The sequence below is a fragment of the Drosophila nasuta genome, chromosome 2R (assembly GCF_023558535.2).
Source record: "Drosophila nasuta strain 15112-1781.00 chromosome 2R, ASM2355853v1, whole genome shotgun sequence".
Classification (NCBI taxonomy): Eukaryota; Metazoa; Arthropoda; class Insecta; order Diptera; family Drosophilidae; genus Drosophila; species Drosophila nasuta.
The window spans coordinates 12,424,755-12,442,895 of record NC_083456.1 but is presented as its reverse complement, the minus strand read 5'-3'; the positions used below and the strand labels follow the sequence as shown (position 1 = coordinate 12,442,895).

The 18,141-nt window shown below is 36.9% G+C and overlaps 2 protein-coding genes across 5 annotated transcripts; both read right to left on the bottom strand.

Moving 5' to 3' along the window:
• Nucleotides 1–6,234: 6,234 nt before the first annotated feature.
• Nucleotides 6,235–7,669, bottom strand: LOC132786916 (acyl-CoA Delta-9 desaturase). Its single transcript, XM_060793650.1, has 4 exons — nt 7,435–7,669; nt 7,238–7,368; nt 6,909–7,114; nt 6,235–6,845 (listed from the first exon to the last, which is right to left on the bottom strand). The coding sequence occupies exons 1-4, from the start codon at nt 7,607–7,609 to the stop codon at nt 6,350–6,352; spliced, it is 1,008 nt and encodes a 335-aa protein (XP_060649633.1). The 5' UTR covers nt 7,610–7,669; the 3' UTR covers nt 6,235–6,349.
• Nucleotides 7,670–7,832: 163 nt separating this feature from the next.
• On the bottom strand, nt 7,833–15,215 carry LOC132786915 (acyl-CoA Delta-9 desaturase). Of its 4 annotated transcripts, none has more exons than XM_060793648.1 (6): nt 14,983–15,215; nt 10,376–10,838; nt 8,915–9,045; nt 8,462–8,853; nt 8,224–8,399; nt 7,833–8,162 (listed from the first exon to the last, which is right to left on the bottom strand). In XM_060793648.1, exons 2-6 carry the CDS (start codon nt 10,821–10,823, stop codon nt 7,999–8,001), a joined length of 1,311 nt encoding a protein of 436 aa, XP_060649631.1. In that variant the 5' UTR covers nt 10,824–10,838; nt 14,983–15,215; the 3' UTR covers nt 7,833–7,998. The 4 variants fall into 4 exon arrangements, with proteins under 4 accessions (XP_060649631.1, XP_060649630.1, XP_060649632.1 ...); XM_060793647.1 differs by having other exon boundaries at nt 10,376–10,835; XM_060793649.1 differs by having other exon boundaries at nt 14,960–15,061.
• Between the last annotated feature and the right edge of the window lie 2,926 nt (nt 15,216–18,141).

The following is an 18,141-nucleotide window of genomic DNA, read 5'->3' as shown; positions in this document are numbered from 1 at the left end:
GTCCAAATTAAATTGAATAATGTATTAAAATAATTCTTGTATTTAGTATTCTTTCAAATTATTTAATTCATTAAAAAGTGAAAAGAATTCCAAGCTCCAAATTATATTATCTTATTTTTAACACATCATTTACTTCGAACTTAATAATGTATTATATTGTAAATACTCTAAATTATTCGTTCTATTTAAATAGTAAATTAACTTAAAAAAAAAACAATTTATTTAGCTTAAAATTAAGGAAAATAGCAACCATTTCTAGCATTTAACATGCGAGCAACTATTTAATCGTAAATGAAAATTTATATAACATAGAAAAACAAATCCAATCGCAGAACACGTCGTATATTTATTTTTAATTAATTATAACTTTCTACTGTATGCATTATATAATATGGATTCCCAAATTATTCGCCCAATTAAAAATGTAAATTTATTTAAAAAAAGGAAAAAAACAATCTCGGATATATATATTATAAATTAAGCTTAGTAATGCATTCAAATAAGGAAAACCCGCTCTCGCCTTTTGGTAAATTTGCTGCACTTAAAAATAAACCTAAATAAATCCCCGAATTCAATATAAGAGTAAAATTCAAAACAATGATATTTGCATGCTTATTTTTAGATTATAACAAAATAAATTAATTTATTTATATAAGCAAAAGTAGCTTCCAGCTTTGCAGTGAATATTCTAATAGTTAATGTGTGAATGATTTTACAAAATTGTTAAGGAAAAGATATAAGTAAAATTAAGAACACGTATGAATATTTATTTTGAAATGCCGATTAAATAATGCATTTAAATAAGGAGAAAGTGCTTTCAATTGATTTCAAAATTAAATGAAATTATATACAAGCAAAGTTATAAATAGAAATTTATACTTTTAATTATTTATATTAAATAAATGTGAAATTTAAATAAGGAAAAACAGCATGTAGGATTTATTATAAAAATAAGAACATGACGTATACTTAATATTTGAAAATGTCAGTAGTTTAGCTGAGTAATGCAATAATTTTCGACAAATGCTGAAATCAGTTTCTAACAAATAACCATGTATGTATGTCACTTGCTTAAATTAGTATATTACTTTGTACATTGTGTAAATTCTTCAAGTTCTTTAGTCGAAGAGAAGACCTTGAAAGTTTTTAAAGAGAGGGTGGCAATAAAGAATTGACAATTTATTTTATTTGCTTACACGCTGTCTCAAACAGTAGACAATTCGCTGAGTGTTGATTCGTATTCGCTGTTTAAAACACTCGTATTCGTACTTTAACACTCATACACACTCATTCTGGCACTCACAATCAGTCAAAAGCGACTTGTGATTTATTGCGCAGCTTCACTTAGCCAACTTTACGCAGCGTCAGCGTTTATTATGAGCCCAAAAAGAATTCTTGGCGAATATATGTATGCATGAACAATGCTGTTAACTATTATATAGTAAAATCAGTGACTAAACAAAGCAAAGGTAAGTACACTATTCGAAATACTATTCGGTAAATATCGAGAACTAATGATTTCCCGCTTTTTTGGGCCATGCCCACCACAATCAAAAGCCATTCATTGAAGCCATTCAATAAACAATTTGTCGACGATTAGTTTGCTCGGCTTTGCTTTGCTAGGCTTTACTTTTGGCCAAGACTGAATGCTGCTCAGGGTTATTTATGAGTACTCACTACGAATACGTTCTCCGAGCTGCGAGCATATTCGAAGCAGCATCCATTCGGTTGCGTTTCTTTTCGTTCCGGTACCAAAATGCTCTGCATTAGCCATAGGCATTACTTGTAAATAGTTAATAAACATTACACAATTTGTTGTTAAAGCAGTCAACAATAAATTGCGTATCTCTGCAACCTTCAACTGTCGCTCAGCTCAGTTCAGCTCGGCTCACTGACTGTGTCTCTCTTCTCTCTCACTCCGAAAAAGCTAAAACTAAAAAAAAATAGAAAACCAAAACATACACGATACTAAAAACAGCTTACAAAAAAAAGGTAAATTAACATAACAAAACGCAAAAGCAGGCATAACGCAAGTGCAATTTGCAACAAACTCAATGCTTAAGCGAGGCGTGAACAAAAAACTATCCACAACACAACACACTCATATTATTCATTCGCATACATACCTATGTTTGTATCCATTGATGTATGGATAGACAGTCTCGATGTGTCTCTATTTATGCCTGCCACAGACAGAGTCAGAGTCACAGTCACAATCACAGACGCAGCGCCGTTTCGGCTTTTAGCTGGCAAATTCATTAGTAATCACTTCACAGCCATTAGGATTTGGTACAAGTGCCTCACCTCAACTCAGTTCAACTCAACTCAACTCAGCAAGTGTAATACCCACAATTGTACGGATTTTATAGGTCTTTCAAATCAAATGGATGCATAGAAGTCTTAGGCTTAGGCACACACAATGTACGTTTACTCATGTGCGAAGGTGTAAAATATGAGTAGCGGCACTTTGAATGTCCAAACTTCTTAGGCAAACATTTGAAGTTATTTTTGTATTCGATATATATACTCTAATAGGTATAATTCTTATAATAACTACATATATAGAAAGTTGGTTTTAGTAATTATATAAGATATTTATTATGAATAAATCTTGAAAAATATGAGTAGCGACACTTTGAGTGTCCAAACTTCTTAGGCAAACATTTGAAGTTATCTTTATATTCGATATATACTCTAATAGATATAATTCTAATAATAACTATACAGAAAGTTGTTTTTAGTAATTATATAAGTTATTTGCAATGTAGAAATCTTATGAAATTCAGAGAAGAAATCCACAACCCGTAGGGTAGAAGGGTATTATTATAAGTTTGTGGCTACAGGAAATGTACGTAACAGACAGAAGCAATCATCTCCAATCCCATAAAGTACACATATTGCAGATTATGTCCGTCTGTCCATCTGTCTGTCTGTAAGAAACACTGGATCTATAATTTTTTCGGCATCACTTGTAACTTTTAAACACAAATTGCTTCACTTCAGAACCAGCAAATCGAAAATATCGAATAGCATAATAATTACAGTACTTATGATTGTAGATGATATTTACTGTCTTAGTATCTTTGACTGACAAACTTGTATATGGGCAATTCTCTGATGTCGAATGCGACATTTGTACGCATTCAAACTGAAAAAAAACATGTGCCACGACATTATTTTAATTTTGTAAAAATTGAAACTTATAGCTCTCGGTTAGCACTATAATTAGTGCTAAGATGGATTTTGGGCAATTGTTCGTTTTCAAGAAAATTGCAAAAATGTTGCGCATTCGCACGCGACAAAAACAGAAGTTACTTTTTCAAAAACCAGTTCAAGCACTAACTTCAGCGGAACGTGATGAAAGATTTTAATGCAATTAATTTTAATGTATTATGCATATATTTATCTAAATAGTGTATTTGGTTTGACTTAAAAATATTAAGTTGTTTTTTTTTAAATTAAATTTTAATCACTGTCGCACGCGACATGTCGCACGCGACATTTTTCCATCATACTTTTTATGCTGTTTTTTTTACTTTTAAGTTCATTTGAAGAGCATATGAAGCATTTTCATAGTTTTTAATATATTCAATATATATTTTTATTTTCAACTGAAATTTCATACTTTAAAAATAACTTTAATAAAGGTAAACAAAACGTAATATATTCATATCATGTACATTAGAAACATAATTACCTATCTTAAATTACATCATTAATGTCAAAACATTTTTTTTTATGAATATACTGCTCTAGTAGATTTCGTTTGTTGGCCATTTCAGCCAAACAAATTCATTTGGTTTATACCCGGTATATTGTGCACATTCATTCTATCATTGTTTATAATGACAAAGTCTCAATTGGCGCTTATGACATGAAATTTATATTGTTTTTTGCACATAAAAAGAGTATGCATCATCTACATTAAAAAAAAAATAATTTAACGAAAAAAAAAAAAATTTTTTGCCATGTCGCACGCGACAAACTTTTAAAAATTCTTAAAAATTAAGTTGTGCTTATATTCATCCAAATTTTATTTTATTATATTTGGTAACAAAATATGTGTTTGGACACAATTTTGCATGCTCAATGGACAAAAACTTTAGATGCACTCATAACAAATGCTGTTTTTCACTGTCGCACGCGACAAAAATAGAAGCTGATTAGCTGAAAAGAAATTTACCGTTATTAGCTATTGCATCATTTCTTTTATATATTTTGTATATTCCTTGGATATTAAACAAGATATTAAACTAAGGGTATCAATGCATACTGACTCCCTTTAAGGAAATGAATCAAAACAAAACTTGCAGTAGAAATGTTCAAAGCAGAACTTTTGCTCATCTTCGACTTTGCATTGAAATTTTTCAAATTGTGTTATGAGTAAATGGAAAAATCGTTTATATTAGTTAAATGTAATATTTTCCCTATAAACAAATGTGAAGAAAACATGCTTTTATAGAGTTTGAATTTTTTGGCGCCGGTTGCACTTTCTAGAGAATTGCCCATATTTTGTATTCTAAATATGGGTAATTCCATGGCGAAATTTGTCCCGTGCGAGACAATTTATAGTGCACTGCAGTGAAAATAACATAAACTGAAACAATTTTAAAAATAAGTGAATGTTATTCTTAAATATCTAGATAAGCACTATATTTAGAGCTAAGATTGATGTTAGGAACTTGATCTGTTTTCCGATAAAATATATAATTTCGTTCATTTTTTTGCAATTATCACAACAGAAAACAAAACAGAAAAAAAATTCCAAAACCATTCTTAGCTCTAATTAAAGTACTTATCTAGAGGTATAAAAATAAACTTTTCTTATTTTCAAAATTGTTTCAGCTTATGTTATTTTCAATGTAAAGAGTCTCGCACGGGACAAATTCCGTTTTGGAATTACCCATATACTATTTAGAGTGTAGTCGAACACACTCGACTGTATCATTTTTTATTGGTTTTAATTCTAAATATAAATTCAATAATTAATAAGTAAACTTTTCTTAAAATGAAGACAAAATAAAATGCTGTTGGCAAATAAATGAATATGAATAAAATAAATAAAATATGAAAGAAAGTAGATAGCTTATTTTGAGCTCATAACAATATTATTTTATGCACACATAAATCAAAATTATATTTCAAAGTCTGTATCTAACTTAAGAAATAATCTGCAAAAGAAAAAATCAAATTTCTTCAAACAAAAATTATAAATCAATTGGGGTACAGCTGCTGAACATATAAATGTGGAACCAAAGAAATATTATTTTCGATTTAAACTAGCATAATTGTAGTTTGTTATAAATTTGTAAGCTAACCAAAGTTGCATTTACTATTTTGAACTTCTAAAATAGGTTTTGCTTTCACTGTCAGCAACTTGGAAAAGATTCCATGTTCACTTATTAAGTTATTAAATCTGCCAAATTTTTCCATAGTTTTAAGAGCCATTCATATAGCATTATTTGACAGCAATGGATCTGGAATTGACCGCGCCCAGCTTGATTAGGCGTAACTCAAGCGCAAACTTAGCCCAAAGAGTGTTTAATTAGTCAATATTTGAGTCAACTGACTGACTGACTAACTGACTGATTGGATAGCTGGCTGCCTGCTGGGGATATATAGAATAGCGATTTATACTGCCTGGCTTTTAGTCGATCCTAAAGTACTTTGCTATAGTACTCGCTGGCAGCTAGGCCAAATGAGAAAAACAGGCTTCTGTGCGGGCTTCGAGTGCTCAAATATTGACGCATCAATCAAGCGCTGGGCAAACATTGCGTATTAGTGATAATTTATTGAGTGCGACTCATTTAATTTGTTTAAAGTGCCTGCACAAAGCAATGACCGACCCAACCAATCATTCATCCCCAATATCAACGCAGCGATCTATCTATCGACTATGCTCGACAACAAAAAAAAAACAGAAAACCTGATGCGACGTCAAAGTGATCCGAATGAACCTGATACGATGGACAGAAGATAGACTTGGGAAAGCCTTTGTCGGAGTGAATCTACTCTATGCGTATTGCCAAATCGAATGGCATTTTGTGGTCGGTAATTATGTTGATTTGTGAGCGTGTTTAGGGCCAAGTTAAAGCCAGTGGAGTGTGGGTTTTAACTCGATGGTCTTTTGGTTTTTGGTCTTATCGTGCGCATTGGGAAATCCATCGAGCTGCACCTTTGTTCAAGACTTGAAGCGGTTTTCTTTTAGCTACACCAATAATTAGTGTTAACGGCTTTTGCCTTTCGGCTATAAATCTGCGGTTTTATTTGTATGCTATTTTAGTTTATTTAATGCTTAAAGACATACTATGTTAGATAGCCAAAAGTGAACTTCCTCTCTCTCTCCGCCTCACATGAACTTTTCACGATTGAGAAAGTGATTTTCCGGCAACTTCTCCAGCTTCACCTGCTCCTCAATGCACTCGACTATCGGCCGCTTCGTCTCCACAGCCATGACCAAACCTTTGCGCACCGCCACCGAGGAAATGGTGCGCAGATCCTTGGCCAAATTGAGAGCAGCAAACACACGAATCATTGCGGTGCCCGTTCCCTTGGCATAGTCACCAAACTCGCCGCTCTGATAGTCGTTGGGCAGCAGATAATGGAACTGCGGCCAAAACGATTTCGTAATGAAGAAAATGCTATTCGAATCGGTGGGCTTAAAGTCCTTCTGAATGCGCCAGACAAAGTGCGATGAGTTGACCAAATCGCCCACGTTTAACACTATCAAACTGCGCAGCCAGAAGCCAACGAACATGGCAACGCCAAAGGTTTCGCCAAAGTATTGGAAGGGAGTATTCAGGGGCACCAGCACATTGAGGACAATGTAGAGTAATACATAGAAGCTGTGTAGGGGATTGAAGATATGAAGAACATCATTCATGAATTAAGGTTATTACATCTCCTACCGTTTCTGGAACATCACAATCTTGTCGCTCTCAATGTCAGACATGTCGATTTCGATCAGCAATTGTTCTTGCTGACGCGAATAACGAAACAGATTGCCATGCAGCTGAGCGTGCAGAAAACCCAATTTGCTGTAATACGGATCCTCATCCTGATGGAATTTAGCGTGATGCAAACGATGCGCCTGAACGCGACTGTAGATCGAGCCCTGTAAACGGTAATTCATAATAACCACGTTGTTAACCGCTTTGGGTGGTTGTCTGCGCTAAGCGAAGGTTTCACTGCATCTTTTGCTCGTCGCAACGCCACATAGATGGCGCCACTAACTCACCTGACCAGCCATCGTTTGGCAGAGCATGAGGAATAAACGCAGCGGCGCCGTGGCAGTGAAAGTGCGATGTGCCCACAGTCGATGCACGCCCACAGTGACGCCCAAAATGCCCAACAATGTGGTCAGTGCAGCTGTCAAGCCAAAATCAGGAAATGTAAGGAAATTGTCTAGCTAGACTTTGAACCCGTTGAACTTACTGAATAAAATTGTGGACCATGATGCACTTGTCCAGGCTATATAAATGCCCGTTGTACCCAGAATGTAGACATGGATGTAGAACAAGACCAACGGCCAGACGGCATCCCTTTTCTTGAAATCGGCCTCCGAAGACAAGATATCCTTGCTGGCTTTCGCTTGACTCGTGGATCCCATGTTGAAATACTTGCTGAACTGTTGCACACGCTGTCTTAGGCGCTACTAAAACGCGGCGTAATTCATTCCTGGTTCAAGAGTACAAGAGTACCCTAAATGTGGCCCATTGATCCCCCACTTGCATATGCATGATCGAATAATTTGGGGCGTCGCGCGTGTCGTTTTCATTGTCGATGTTCGTCTTTAGCGAGGTTTGATTGTAAGTGATTTAATTAAAGGTATCTGTTTGTTAAATAGAATAGTTTAATGCCCTGGGGTAAGTAACAATGTAGCAACGACATAAGGCGAACAGTGGTGCAGAGTTGCTTGGTACGTGCGATTAAATATAGTATACTATAACTTATGAGTCTACGTAAAACACAGGCTTTTGTTTAATACAACGATTAATACTAATTCTGCATCTTGGCCAGTTCCACAATATCCTCGCATGGCAGATCGCGATCCCCAAAGCCCCAGACCTGATTCTTGTGGGCGTACTCATCGCTGAGGAAACGCGAGCCATCTCCACACTTGGCGGCACGACGCTTCACCATGTCAGGAGACACCGATTTGCCTAAAGAAATGAAAGGGAATTAAAGTGTGATCACATACACAAGGTTTAAAGATAAGCTTACGTCCGCTGGCCAAGCCGAGGCGTGCACACAAGTCAATGAAGCCGGTGGTGATGTTCAGCGTGTAGTTGCCGAACTCGCCGGTCTTGTAGTCCCAGGGGAACACATGATGATAGTTGTGCCAGCCCTCGCCCATGGCGAGGAACGAAACAACTGGCACTTCGACGGATGAGATGTTTCTGCAAGGGCGAAATTACACTTTATAGCAAAGACAATAGTGGAAACATATTTCCTCACTTACTTGTCGTATGGTTTGTTGCCGTACATATGCGCCACGCTGTTCACAAAGAAAGCCACATTCAGAGTCCAGGTAAAACGCATAGTGAAGTTGATCCAGAAAGACATCCAGAGATCCTCCTGCCAGAAATACCAGGGCACTACCACGGGCAAGATGATCGAGCAGAGCGCAAAGAGCGGTATATAATATTTGCGTTGGAACATGACAACCGCATCGGCTTCCAGATCGGACATATCGATCACCTTGCGCTTGGCAATCACCTTGGGATGCGGCGTGAGAAACAGCCAGCCAACGTGGGCAAAGAAGAAGCCGCGATTCACGTTGTGCGGATCGGCATCCGTCTCGGAGAATTTGTGATGTATTCTATGATCCAGGGCCCAGGTATAAGCATCGCGCTGCAAAGTACATTTAAATCATTTAGCCAAGGCAAATAATAGGAATAAGTGTCTTGCTCACCTGTCCCGCAATGGAGAACATGAAGGCCAAGACAATGCGCAGTGGCAGCGATGCATTGTAAGACTTGTGCGACCACAGACGATGTGCTCCAGCCGTAATGCCAATTCCCGAGACAAAAATTAAGACGGCAGCTGCAAGGAAGAAGGGGGAAGGGAAGAATTAGCAACAACATTTCGATTAATTTGCCAGCATTTAGTATAATTTTTGGGGCGATCATTCATTGTGCGAACTTTGCTTCGCGCTTCATCGACTTTGCCGAGACTGATGACATAACATACCATATACTATGCTTCATTATATAACAACATATTGTATGCCCCTATAGTTGCTTTATGCGTCAGACCTCGGCCCATTTACCTAGAGAGTTTTCGCCTCTTGCATATGGAAATTGTGTCGTGTCGATCGACGAATGATTTTTATTTTCGACTGATGAGTGCCAATTGAAGCGTTCGTTAACTTTAATTACGAGCGATCAAAGTTCACTGACCCACATGACTTCCCCACATAGATGAAAATAGAGCATTACCTATGTCAAATCTCAATCAATGATCTGAACTAATTGTATTGCAAGTACTTCTATTACGTTTAAAGAATATATTGTATTCTATTAATACTCAAATCAACTAATTTGTGTAGTAGATCAAAATGAACCAACATTTTCAAACATTTTAATACAATTATCATCGGAATATTAACTAGGAAAGTTATCTCTAAGTATTTTATTCATTTTAATAAATATTTAATCTAAACTGTTAATTGATATTAATAGATAAAACTATGTTTAATATTAAGCTCAATTTATCGACTAATTTGTATAGTAGGTTGATCATTATTAAAAACAAACATTATGTGGTGTTGACTTTTCCCACATTAATTCCTAATTCAATAGAAATATTAAATGGGGAAATCACCTTCACCTATCACCTTGTCTATCAAATGGGACAAGTTAGAACTTTTTTAATTTATACGAATGCACCAATTCAACAAGTTTCCTCAAACGATAAGAAATCTTTAAACTGAAATTTATTATCATACAACTCTTTCCTTATAAGCCAATCTATATATACTCGATGGGTATAGCACTTATAGAGCTGTCTCTAAGGTTTCTATATCAGCACAATTTATGTGTACGTACATATGTGTAATATGTATATTATTTGGCGGATAACTAGTAGATTTGCAAATTCTTGATAAGAAAAGCTATATTTATTATATATGAGCCGCTTGAATTTAATGAGTCATTTATTCAAAAAACGTATGGCATTTGTTAATCATTTTACTGTAACTATGCTCAGAATTTATATTTTCTTATAACAATAGTATAGGGAATACCGCAGAAATCACTATTTACAGCCAACATGAAACCACTGAAATATATATAATTGTTGATATATTCCACAACCCACATAAAATTTCCATTTTGTTTCCCACAAATTTAAACCCAAAGCAATGTTTACTTACCCCAAAGGAATGTGTAGAACTTGGCGTAGAATAGCAGATAAGCACCATAGAGGGCGCCAACGTGCAAAAAGGTTTGTGCCCCAAGATCGGGCCATCTGATCTGCGGATGGTATTCCTCTTCCACCTCTTCTTTCTTCTGTTCAGCCTCCTTGGCGATTTGCTGAGCCTTGTCGGCGTACTCTTTGTACACTGCGTTCTCCTCTTTGTAGCCCAAATTATCATCTGTATCGGCTTGTTCTTTGGTTTTGTTTTGTTTAGCATCTGTGGCATGGCTTCTGTGTTTCAGCTGAGTATCAGTTTGATCCGTATTGTTATTATTATTGTTGTTGTTGCTGTTGTCATTATTGTTGTTGTTGTTGGTTGCATTGCTGCACATGGCTTCGGGAGTGAGGCAACAAGTGCCGTTGCTCTGTCCACTCTTTGGGGGCGTGGGCGTTGAAAGGCACATCGTGATCGTGATCTGCTGTAAGGATAGAATTTTCAACAGATGAGTAACCGAAATCACCATCGCCGATGTGCTAATTGAACTTTAGGCCTGCCATAATATCAACTATTTATATGCGACTTTTGAGCAAACACACAACCAGGCAGCAGCAGTTAAATATTTATACCCGTATGTAATGGGTGTGAAAATATTCAATGTGCCTCACATGTCTCCCCAGGTCTACTTTGATCATCGTCAAGCATTGAACTCGACAAGTTTGCCTTTGGCATTAGCATGGTTCAAACTTGTTGCTAATGTTGTACATAGCCGATTTCTCTATTCCTTTTGTCTCTTATCGCAGTTTAGTTCAGTTTAGCTCAGCTCGTTTTGGAGTTACGCAACTTTCTTAACTTATCTTATTAAGCACTGCTCGTTTGTAAATAAAAACCAATTGGCTTCGACATTGTCACTATTCCACAACACGATACAGAACTAATCTAGATAGCAATCGTAAACCAAAAAAAAAAAAGTACCCACACTCATCTGATAACTTGGATGAATCTCGCAATTTTCGCAGAAGAAACTTTGCTTGTAATTCTGATAAGCAAGTTTGTTCACCTCGAAGTGCTTTTCCAGAGCATTCTATTTTAATATGCAGCACTGAAATCGAAAGCGTCATTTCTATTTCATTTACCTATTTCTTTTGCAAAACAAAACTTAACTATGAATAGTAGAAAAAAGAACAAATTGTGGAATTGTGGAATGTGATTAAGAAATGGAAATCAAATTGATAACTAAAAATAAAGCATACATATTTAAAAAAGCTTTTTGCAACTGATTTATGATATGGCTTTCAAAAATAAACATTTGCTGTGAAAGCAGTGAAAAAGGATTTGCAAGTAAATTAAAATGTGTTTACCTCGCTTCATTAAAAGATAATATTGTCATAAAATAGAAAGGCAGTAAAGGCAGTTACGTGTGGCAATTTGTAATCTCATCACTTTGATTAAGAATAAATATGTCACAATACGGTGGCCAAAAAAAGAAAACAAATCGCAGTGCCAAAGGGCAAAACAATAACGCAGACGACTCAGTGCGCAAATTTTGGGTAGTGAAAGATTAAAATAGCTGACAAATGGGTTGCAAAAGCAATGTCACGTTGCGTCGATGATTTTTCGGCAATAGGTAATACTCCCGAAGGTGTTATCGGTTGCAAAAATAAAGTAAAAGAAAGTATCAGACATAAATAGTTATCTATAAAAGCCATAAATTGCAAAGCAAAAGCCCAGCTGTGTACTCGTATGTGTGTTAATGAGATATGGCCTAGTGATAAGCGGCTAACACCTGGCACACTCACATTAGGCAAGCAGAAAAAGAAAAACAAATTACGATCGTCTGGTAGTCAGAAGTTCATTCAAAATTTTTGTTTGCCAACTGATAACTGATGTTTAGAGGTTTAGGTGGCCACCTGGCAGGCCATAATATTTGTGATGATTTTGATCAATAATCAGGTAATTGGGATTGTGACTCACAAACAGGTGTCGAATGAGTCAACGGCAACTCCTTGGTTATGCAATTAAGTGCTCCGATGTTTCATGTTTCGCTATCAGGCTTAGCGTAGAGTAGATATTGACCCTGAGACAGAGAGTGCTTGATGTTTGTCTGCGATTGGTTTTGTTACCAGATAAGATAAGCAGAAGAGAAGAGGCGAGAAATATCTTTCAGCTCGTAAAGCTCGGCGTATGAATAATTTATTTTGCCGGCATTCATCATACGCCCAGTGTGCGACTGCTGTTGATATTAATGACCAACAACGACGTCGATGTCCCCCGCGTGGTGACATCGAGTACACGCCCCGTTTTGCATTTGTGTCTTTTAATTAGAAAAAGACCACTGAACGCACAATATGCTAAACATGCTAATTTGATACAAACAAAAATGTAGAAGAAAGAGCAATGGGAAATTAGAAGAGTATTGTGTGTTCGAGTCCAAGCTAAGCTTTCGAAGGGCAATTAAGGGAAGTGGAACCCAGTTGCCGGTTAACCCAGTTGGGAGCGTGTCACAGGAATTGATCAACATTTTCATTGGGCCAACACACGCGAACTTAGGAGCGTGGGCGGAGTTGGTTCGGGTGCGAGCATGCATAAATTATATTTAATATACACAATTCAGCAGCACTACTCGTGTATAGCTTCTCTTTTGGCTGGGCCCAACTTGGCAACGCAGCAACAGTGACAGGGACAACGGCAACGAAATCTATTACGCTTAATAATAAATAATAATAAACAATAAAAAGAGGCCAGCGCCATCAGTTTTATTGACGTTCGTTAGAGTAGACGCTTGATTCGCTTGCGGAAGAAACGAAGGCGGCCATGAATTTGACCGCCCGCCCATTGACCGAGTTCTCAAAACATTTGCCAATTGCTGCCTGACAACGTCGACGCGTCCCTATCAGCATAACAATAACAAAACGAACACTGAGAGTTTGAGTAAGTGAAAGAAAATAAATAAAATTGAAAACTAATCGTAGTTTCAGTTCCCCTCCATCTTCTTTTGGGCCAATTTTCAATGACAATTTGATTGGAAATTTTCCATGTCGCTTATCGAAGAACAACTAACAGAACGAAACTAAAGTATTTTACTTTCAGTTCCAAGACAGACGCGGTGGCACTTTAATTTTGCAATCAGTCGAAAATGTATTAAATTATTAACGACCTGAACTGATTAAATATGGTTAACAGGGTGTACATATGTAACGAATTTCATTAGTTAAGCTGGCACCCATATTAAGTATACGCCTTGGGTGTATATTTAATGAGCAGGCGACACAATTACAGCTTGACTCTCTCAGCTGGCGCAGTTAATAGCAAACAATTATTTAATTGCCATCTGTGGTACATTTTGTGTACTCGTAATTGAAACACGGCTAACAGCGAATTATTTTTAATTTGTTTTAAAACCTAAAGCTGAGCTTGTAATTCAACTATCTCTCAATTGTTTCAGATGGGAACAAAACTGGACAAAACTACACGCATATATTTTGCATCAGATTCGAAACATCGAGTGAGCTCATCGCTCGCAGAGTTTATGCGAACATGAGACACCCTGAGGAATATACGAGTGAATGATCTATAAACAAAAATATTTATTTTGTCATTCGATTAATTAATTGGAATAATTTTTTCATCTGAAAATTCGCAATTTCAGCCAAGAATTTCGATTGAAATATATGTATGTATATTTATTTTTATATACAATTTAATTTATATGAATTCGAAACTAACGAAATTGCCAAAATTTCAACCTAATAAAATATACAAATTCTATTTCGAATTCAAAGTGAATTCTACAAGTTGAAAAACTTTTAATAACTTTAGCTTTTAGCAGAATTTGGAATTTCTTTTGATAGAGCTGCATGAAATGAATTTAATTTATAGAGCTTTTTTAAGAACACATCAAGTGTGAGGGACAAAGTTTTCTTTGAGGAGGCCCACTTGAATTTATTAGTGAAAATGCGTGTGTATTCATAATAAACATGAGAACATGATTGCCCCCAAATAAAATTCGAGAATTTCATTTGGAATCAAGTCGGAAAAATAAACTGCTGACAATATTGCTTCGAATTTGAACTTCAAACGTGATCAATTATGGGGAAATTATTTCCCAAGAATTCGTTTTGGAAGCAAGTTCAAAATGATCAAATGCCAACAACTTTTCGAATCTCACATGTGTGTTTTTTTGTCGGAGGTTTCTTGATTTCATTGTGTGTTTTATGCATGAATTTTTAAATAATTCATCTGCTATTTTTAGTGGCAATCTTTAAACAAATAGTCGAGAGTTATATAAACTTGTTTTAGTTGACATATTACGCATATAATGTGTGCAACGAACTAATTGCAAAACTCATTATGGTTAAAGTAACTTGTGATTTGAAAGGGTTGCACTTTTAGCCAATAAATTGTTGACTATTTATTGTTGTTTCTTATTTTTATTGCAAACCGAATGCGCGCTCATGTCGCATCTAACACAGAATCTGACAAATTTGCTGACGTCAGATATTCTTCTTAAATGATATTTGATTTGATCTCAGCTTCGCTTTGCTGTACTGAAATCTCCGTTATTTTTCGGAATTATGAGGAAATAATTGTTGTGGTAAATACTTTGTAAGATATGCGGAACGCACATTTAATTGTTGTTGTTGTTGGCGGTTTGAGGTTCCTTTCGTGGTTGTTGGCGTACTTCGGAACTACCGCAAAAAATAATCTAAATTATTAGTTTTGGTTTTTTTTCTTGTTTGGTGCGGTGCGGTGCGGTGCAGTTGCGTTCTCGCGACGTCGCCTATCGCGTTCTCTGTACTGTTTTGCTGTGTTCTGTATTGCTGTTCACCAACCGAACGAACTCAAATGACTAACAGCCAATGCTCAACTGGCCGACATTTACATCCACATCCACAAGAGCTAACGCGTCGGCGGCAGCGGCGTCGACGTCGCTTTGGAGCATGGAGCGTGGAGCGTGTAGTGTGGAGCGTGTAGCAGCAATTGGCGCTAGCAACAGCGTCGCCAACGTCGCCAGCGTCGTCGCTGCGTCGCGTTTGCCTCTATTCAATTTTTATTTCACTTTTATTTGGCTGCTTGTTTAGTTGTTTTTTTTTTTCTGTTCCGTTTGTTCTCACTTCGGGCCGCAACTCTACTATTATCTACCCGGTTCCCACTGTGCTGCCCCGCTGCCCACAGTCGTTGTCTCCACTCGCTCGTTATTTACTATTTTCTGTTGTGCTCACACATTCCGTAAACATCAGAAACCCGCTTGACTGCACGCCTAAGAAAATTGTAGTTCAAAGTCAATGCCTGAGCAGCAGCCAAGGCAGCAGCAAAAGCAGCAGTTGGGTTCTCTCATTCGCTGATTGAGTAGGCGTTGGCGTTGGCGTCGTCGACAGAAACGGTTAAGCAGTGGGTTAGCGGGTTAGCGGGTAAACGGTTAGGGGTGAGCAACAGCCGCTGTGCTGTGCTGTGCTGTGTGTAGCCGGCATTTCGTCATCGCAACAGACTTCAAACAAAGCTCGTTAATATCGGCAAAGCCAACATTTGCCGTCGCTGATTAATGCCTGTGTTAACCCAGTTTTGTTTTAGGCCCCCTCGAGCACGCTTGTTGCTTGTTCTCACTCTCTCGCTCACGCTCACTCTCTCACTCTCTCACTCTTCCTCTCTTGCTCTCACTATCACTCTCTCCACTCACGTCAATTTCCCTCTCCACCGCTCATTTATTTGTGTTTGTTTGTTGCTTAGTCAGTGTCATTATCGCATCGCCTTAGCGTGTTCAAAATTGGCCCCGTCTGGTCGGACTATGTTGCATGTCTGGGCTTTTGGTTTCCCATATCGAAAGGCGGGAACTCTATGCGGTTCAGGCACTTGCTGAGCGCGTGGTTATCTATCTACTTTTTTGTTGTTTTGTCTTTTTTTTCTGCTCTTTACCTACATATTTGATACGCGAAAACGAAAGAATTCAAAAGCGTTATCAATTGTTGATCATGTTTGCAACATTTTAAATTCATGATTTCACTTATTTAATTTTTTCCCTTTTTTTTATTTATTTCATTTGTATTTTTTATTGATATAAGGAACCCCCATTGGATTTGTGACGATAATTTTTAATGGAAAAACAATCTTTCATTAGTTACTCACGGAACTTTGCTGATTCGCGGTAAAATAATATACATCTATATACAACTTGATTTCATATGAAATTCGAAAAACGAATGTAGAATAAATGTACCATATATATTTTATATTTAACTAGATGATGAGCAAGCAACCTTTGAACAATCTTCAATCAAAAAACGTAATTGCCAGAATTATTATTATTGCACATGTGCCATAAGGAGTTGATATCGTTAATCTTCTTAAGGTGAAGTCACTTTCTGTCGAGGTCGCTCGTTTCTCCAACAGTTTTGTTTGTTTAACATAAAGTTTTGAAATTAAAATTGTACAATAACTGAAAGTTCAGCGGAAATCTAGCATATGCACAAGTATGTTTGGCTTTGCTTTCGGCGAATGCTGATAAGCTGCTAAACAAATATTAGTTTTGCCAACTATTTCTGCCTGACCAACAAGCTCCATCTCGCTTGCTCTTTAATCTTTTTTGTTTTTATGTATTTTCTCTAAGAAATGAAAAGCTAAAAGAGCGGCAGAAAAATAAGAGTGATGAAGATGATGAGCGCCTTTTTCATATTTCTATTTGTTTTTTTGTTGTTTTTCAAATATGCTGGCAGATTTTTTCTAGTGGAACCGGTTTTTGGTCTCACGTGGGATTGGAGATGGGGGATGGGGGCGTGGGCCAACGCGGCGAATGATGATGCAATGGCAACGCGCTGATAAATATAGAAATATATAAACGTGATACATAATACCTATAAATATGTATGTTGTATGTGTGTGTGAGTATCAAGATGATGATCAATGATTCGTTTTGTTTTTGTTTCTTCACGCTTATCGCACTCAGCGAATCGGAGTGTTCTGACTTTGGTTAACGGGAATTGGAATGCGCTGCTACACTTTTTTTTTGATTATGAAAACACATTCCTAACAACAGCATATAGTATACTATATGATTGTACATATACCGGCGAAGGCACGTAGAACCCCCAGTGAGGGTCCCCCGACTACTCCCCAACTACTCCCCGACTACTTCACTCGCTGTTGTTGTTGACACAGCTGTGTGACACACAGCAAGTAAACACACAAATTGAAGGGACAATCGCATGTGGGTCCCATTGATAAGATGATAACGCTTGTAAGTATGTGCAGACACATACATACAAGGTGGTTGCAATATTTGCTAACATTACAGGGTACAATTCGACCAGCTAGTATATATGGATTATTTACAATCCAAAGTGAAGTGGAACTCTACAGAACTGACTCATTGACAATACTCGCAACTTGTCGCAACTTGTGATGACATAATTTCAGCTTCACTCAATAATTTCCCATCCATCCGCGCGCAGGCTCGAGGAAAACTCAGCACTATAAACATTTTCCGCTAAGCACATGCCAAATAAAATTAACATACAAAGTGGCTGTAAATTCACAGAGCAATATTCTGTGGGTGGGAGAGTGAATAGAATTTTAATTAGATCAGCTGGATAGCGAGACGCGATACGCGTTACGCATACGCCCTGCTAACCAAATGGAAATGCAAGAAAAATATAAAAAATCAAATCAAACTGTAAATCCAGTCACAAGGACACCTGACAAACTGACCAACTACACAGACAATTAGGCTGCATAAATAATATATAGTCGTAGTTCCCGCTGGATCCATTTAGATGGAATTGCCCAAGATA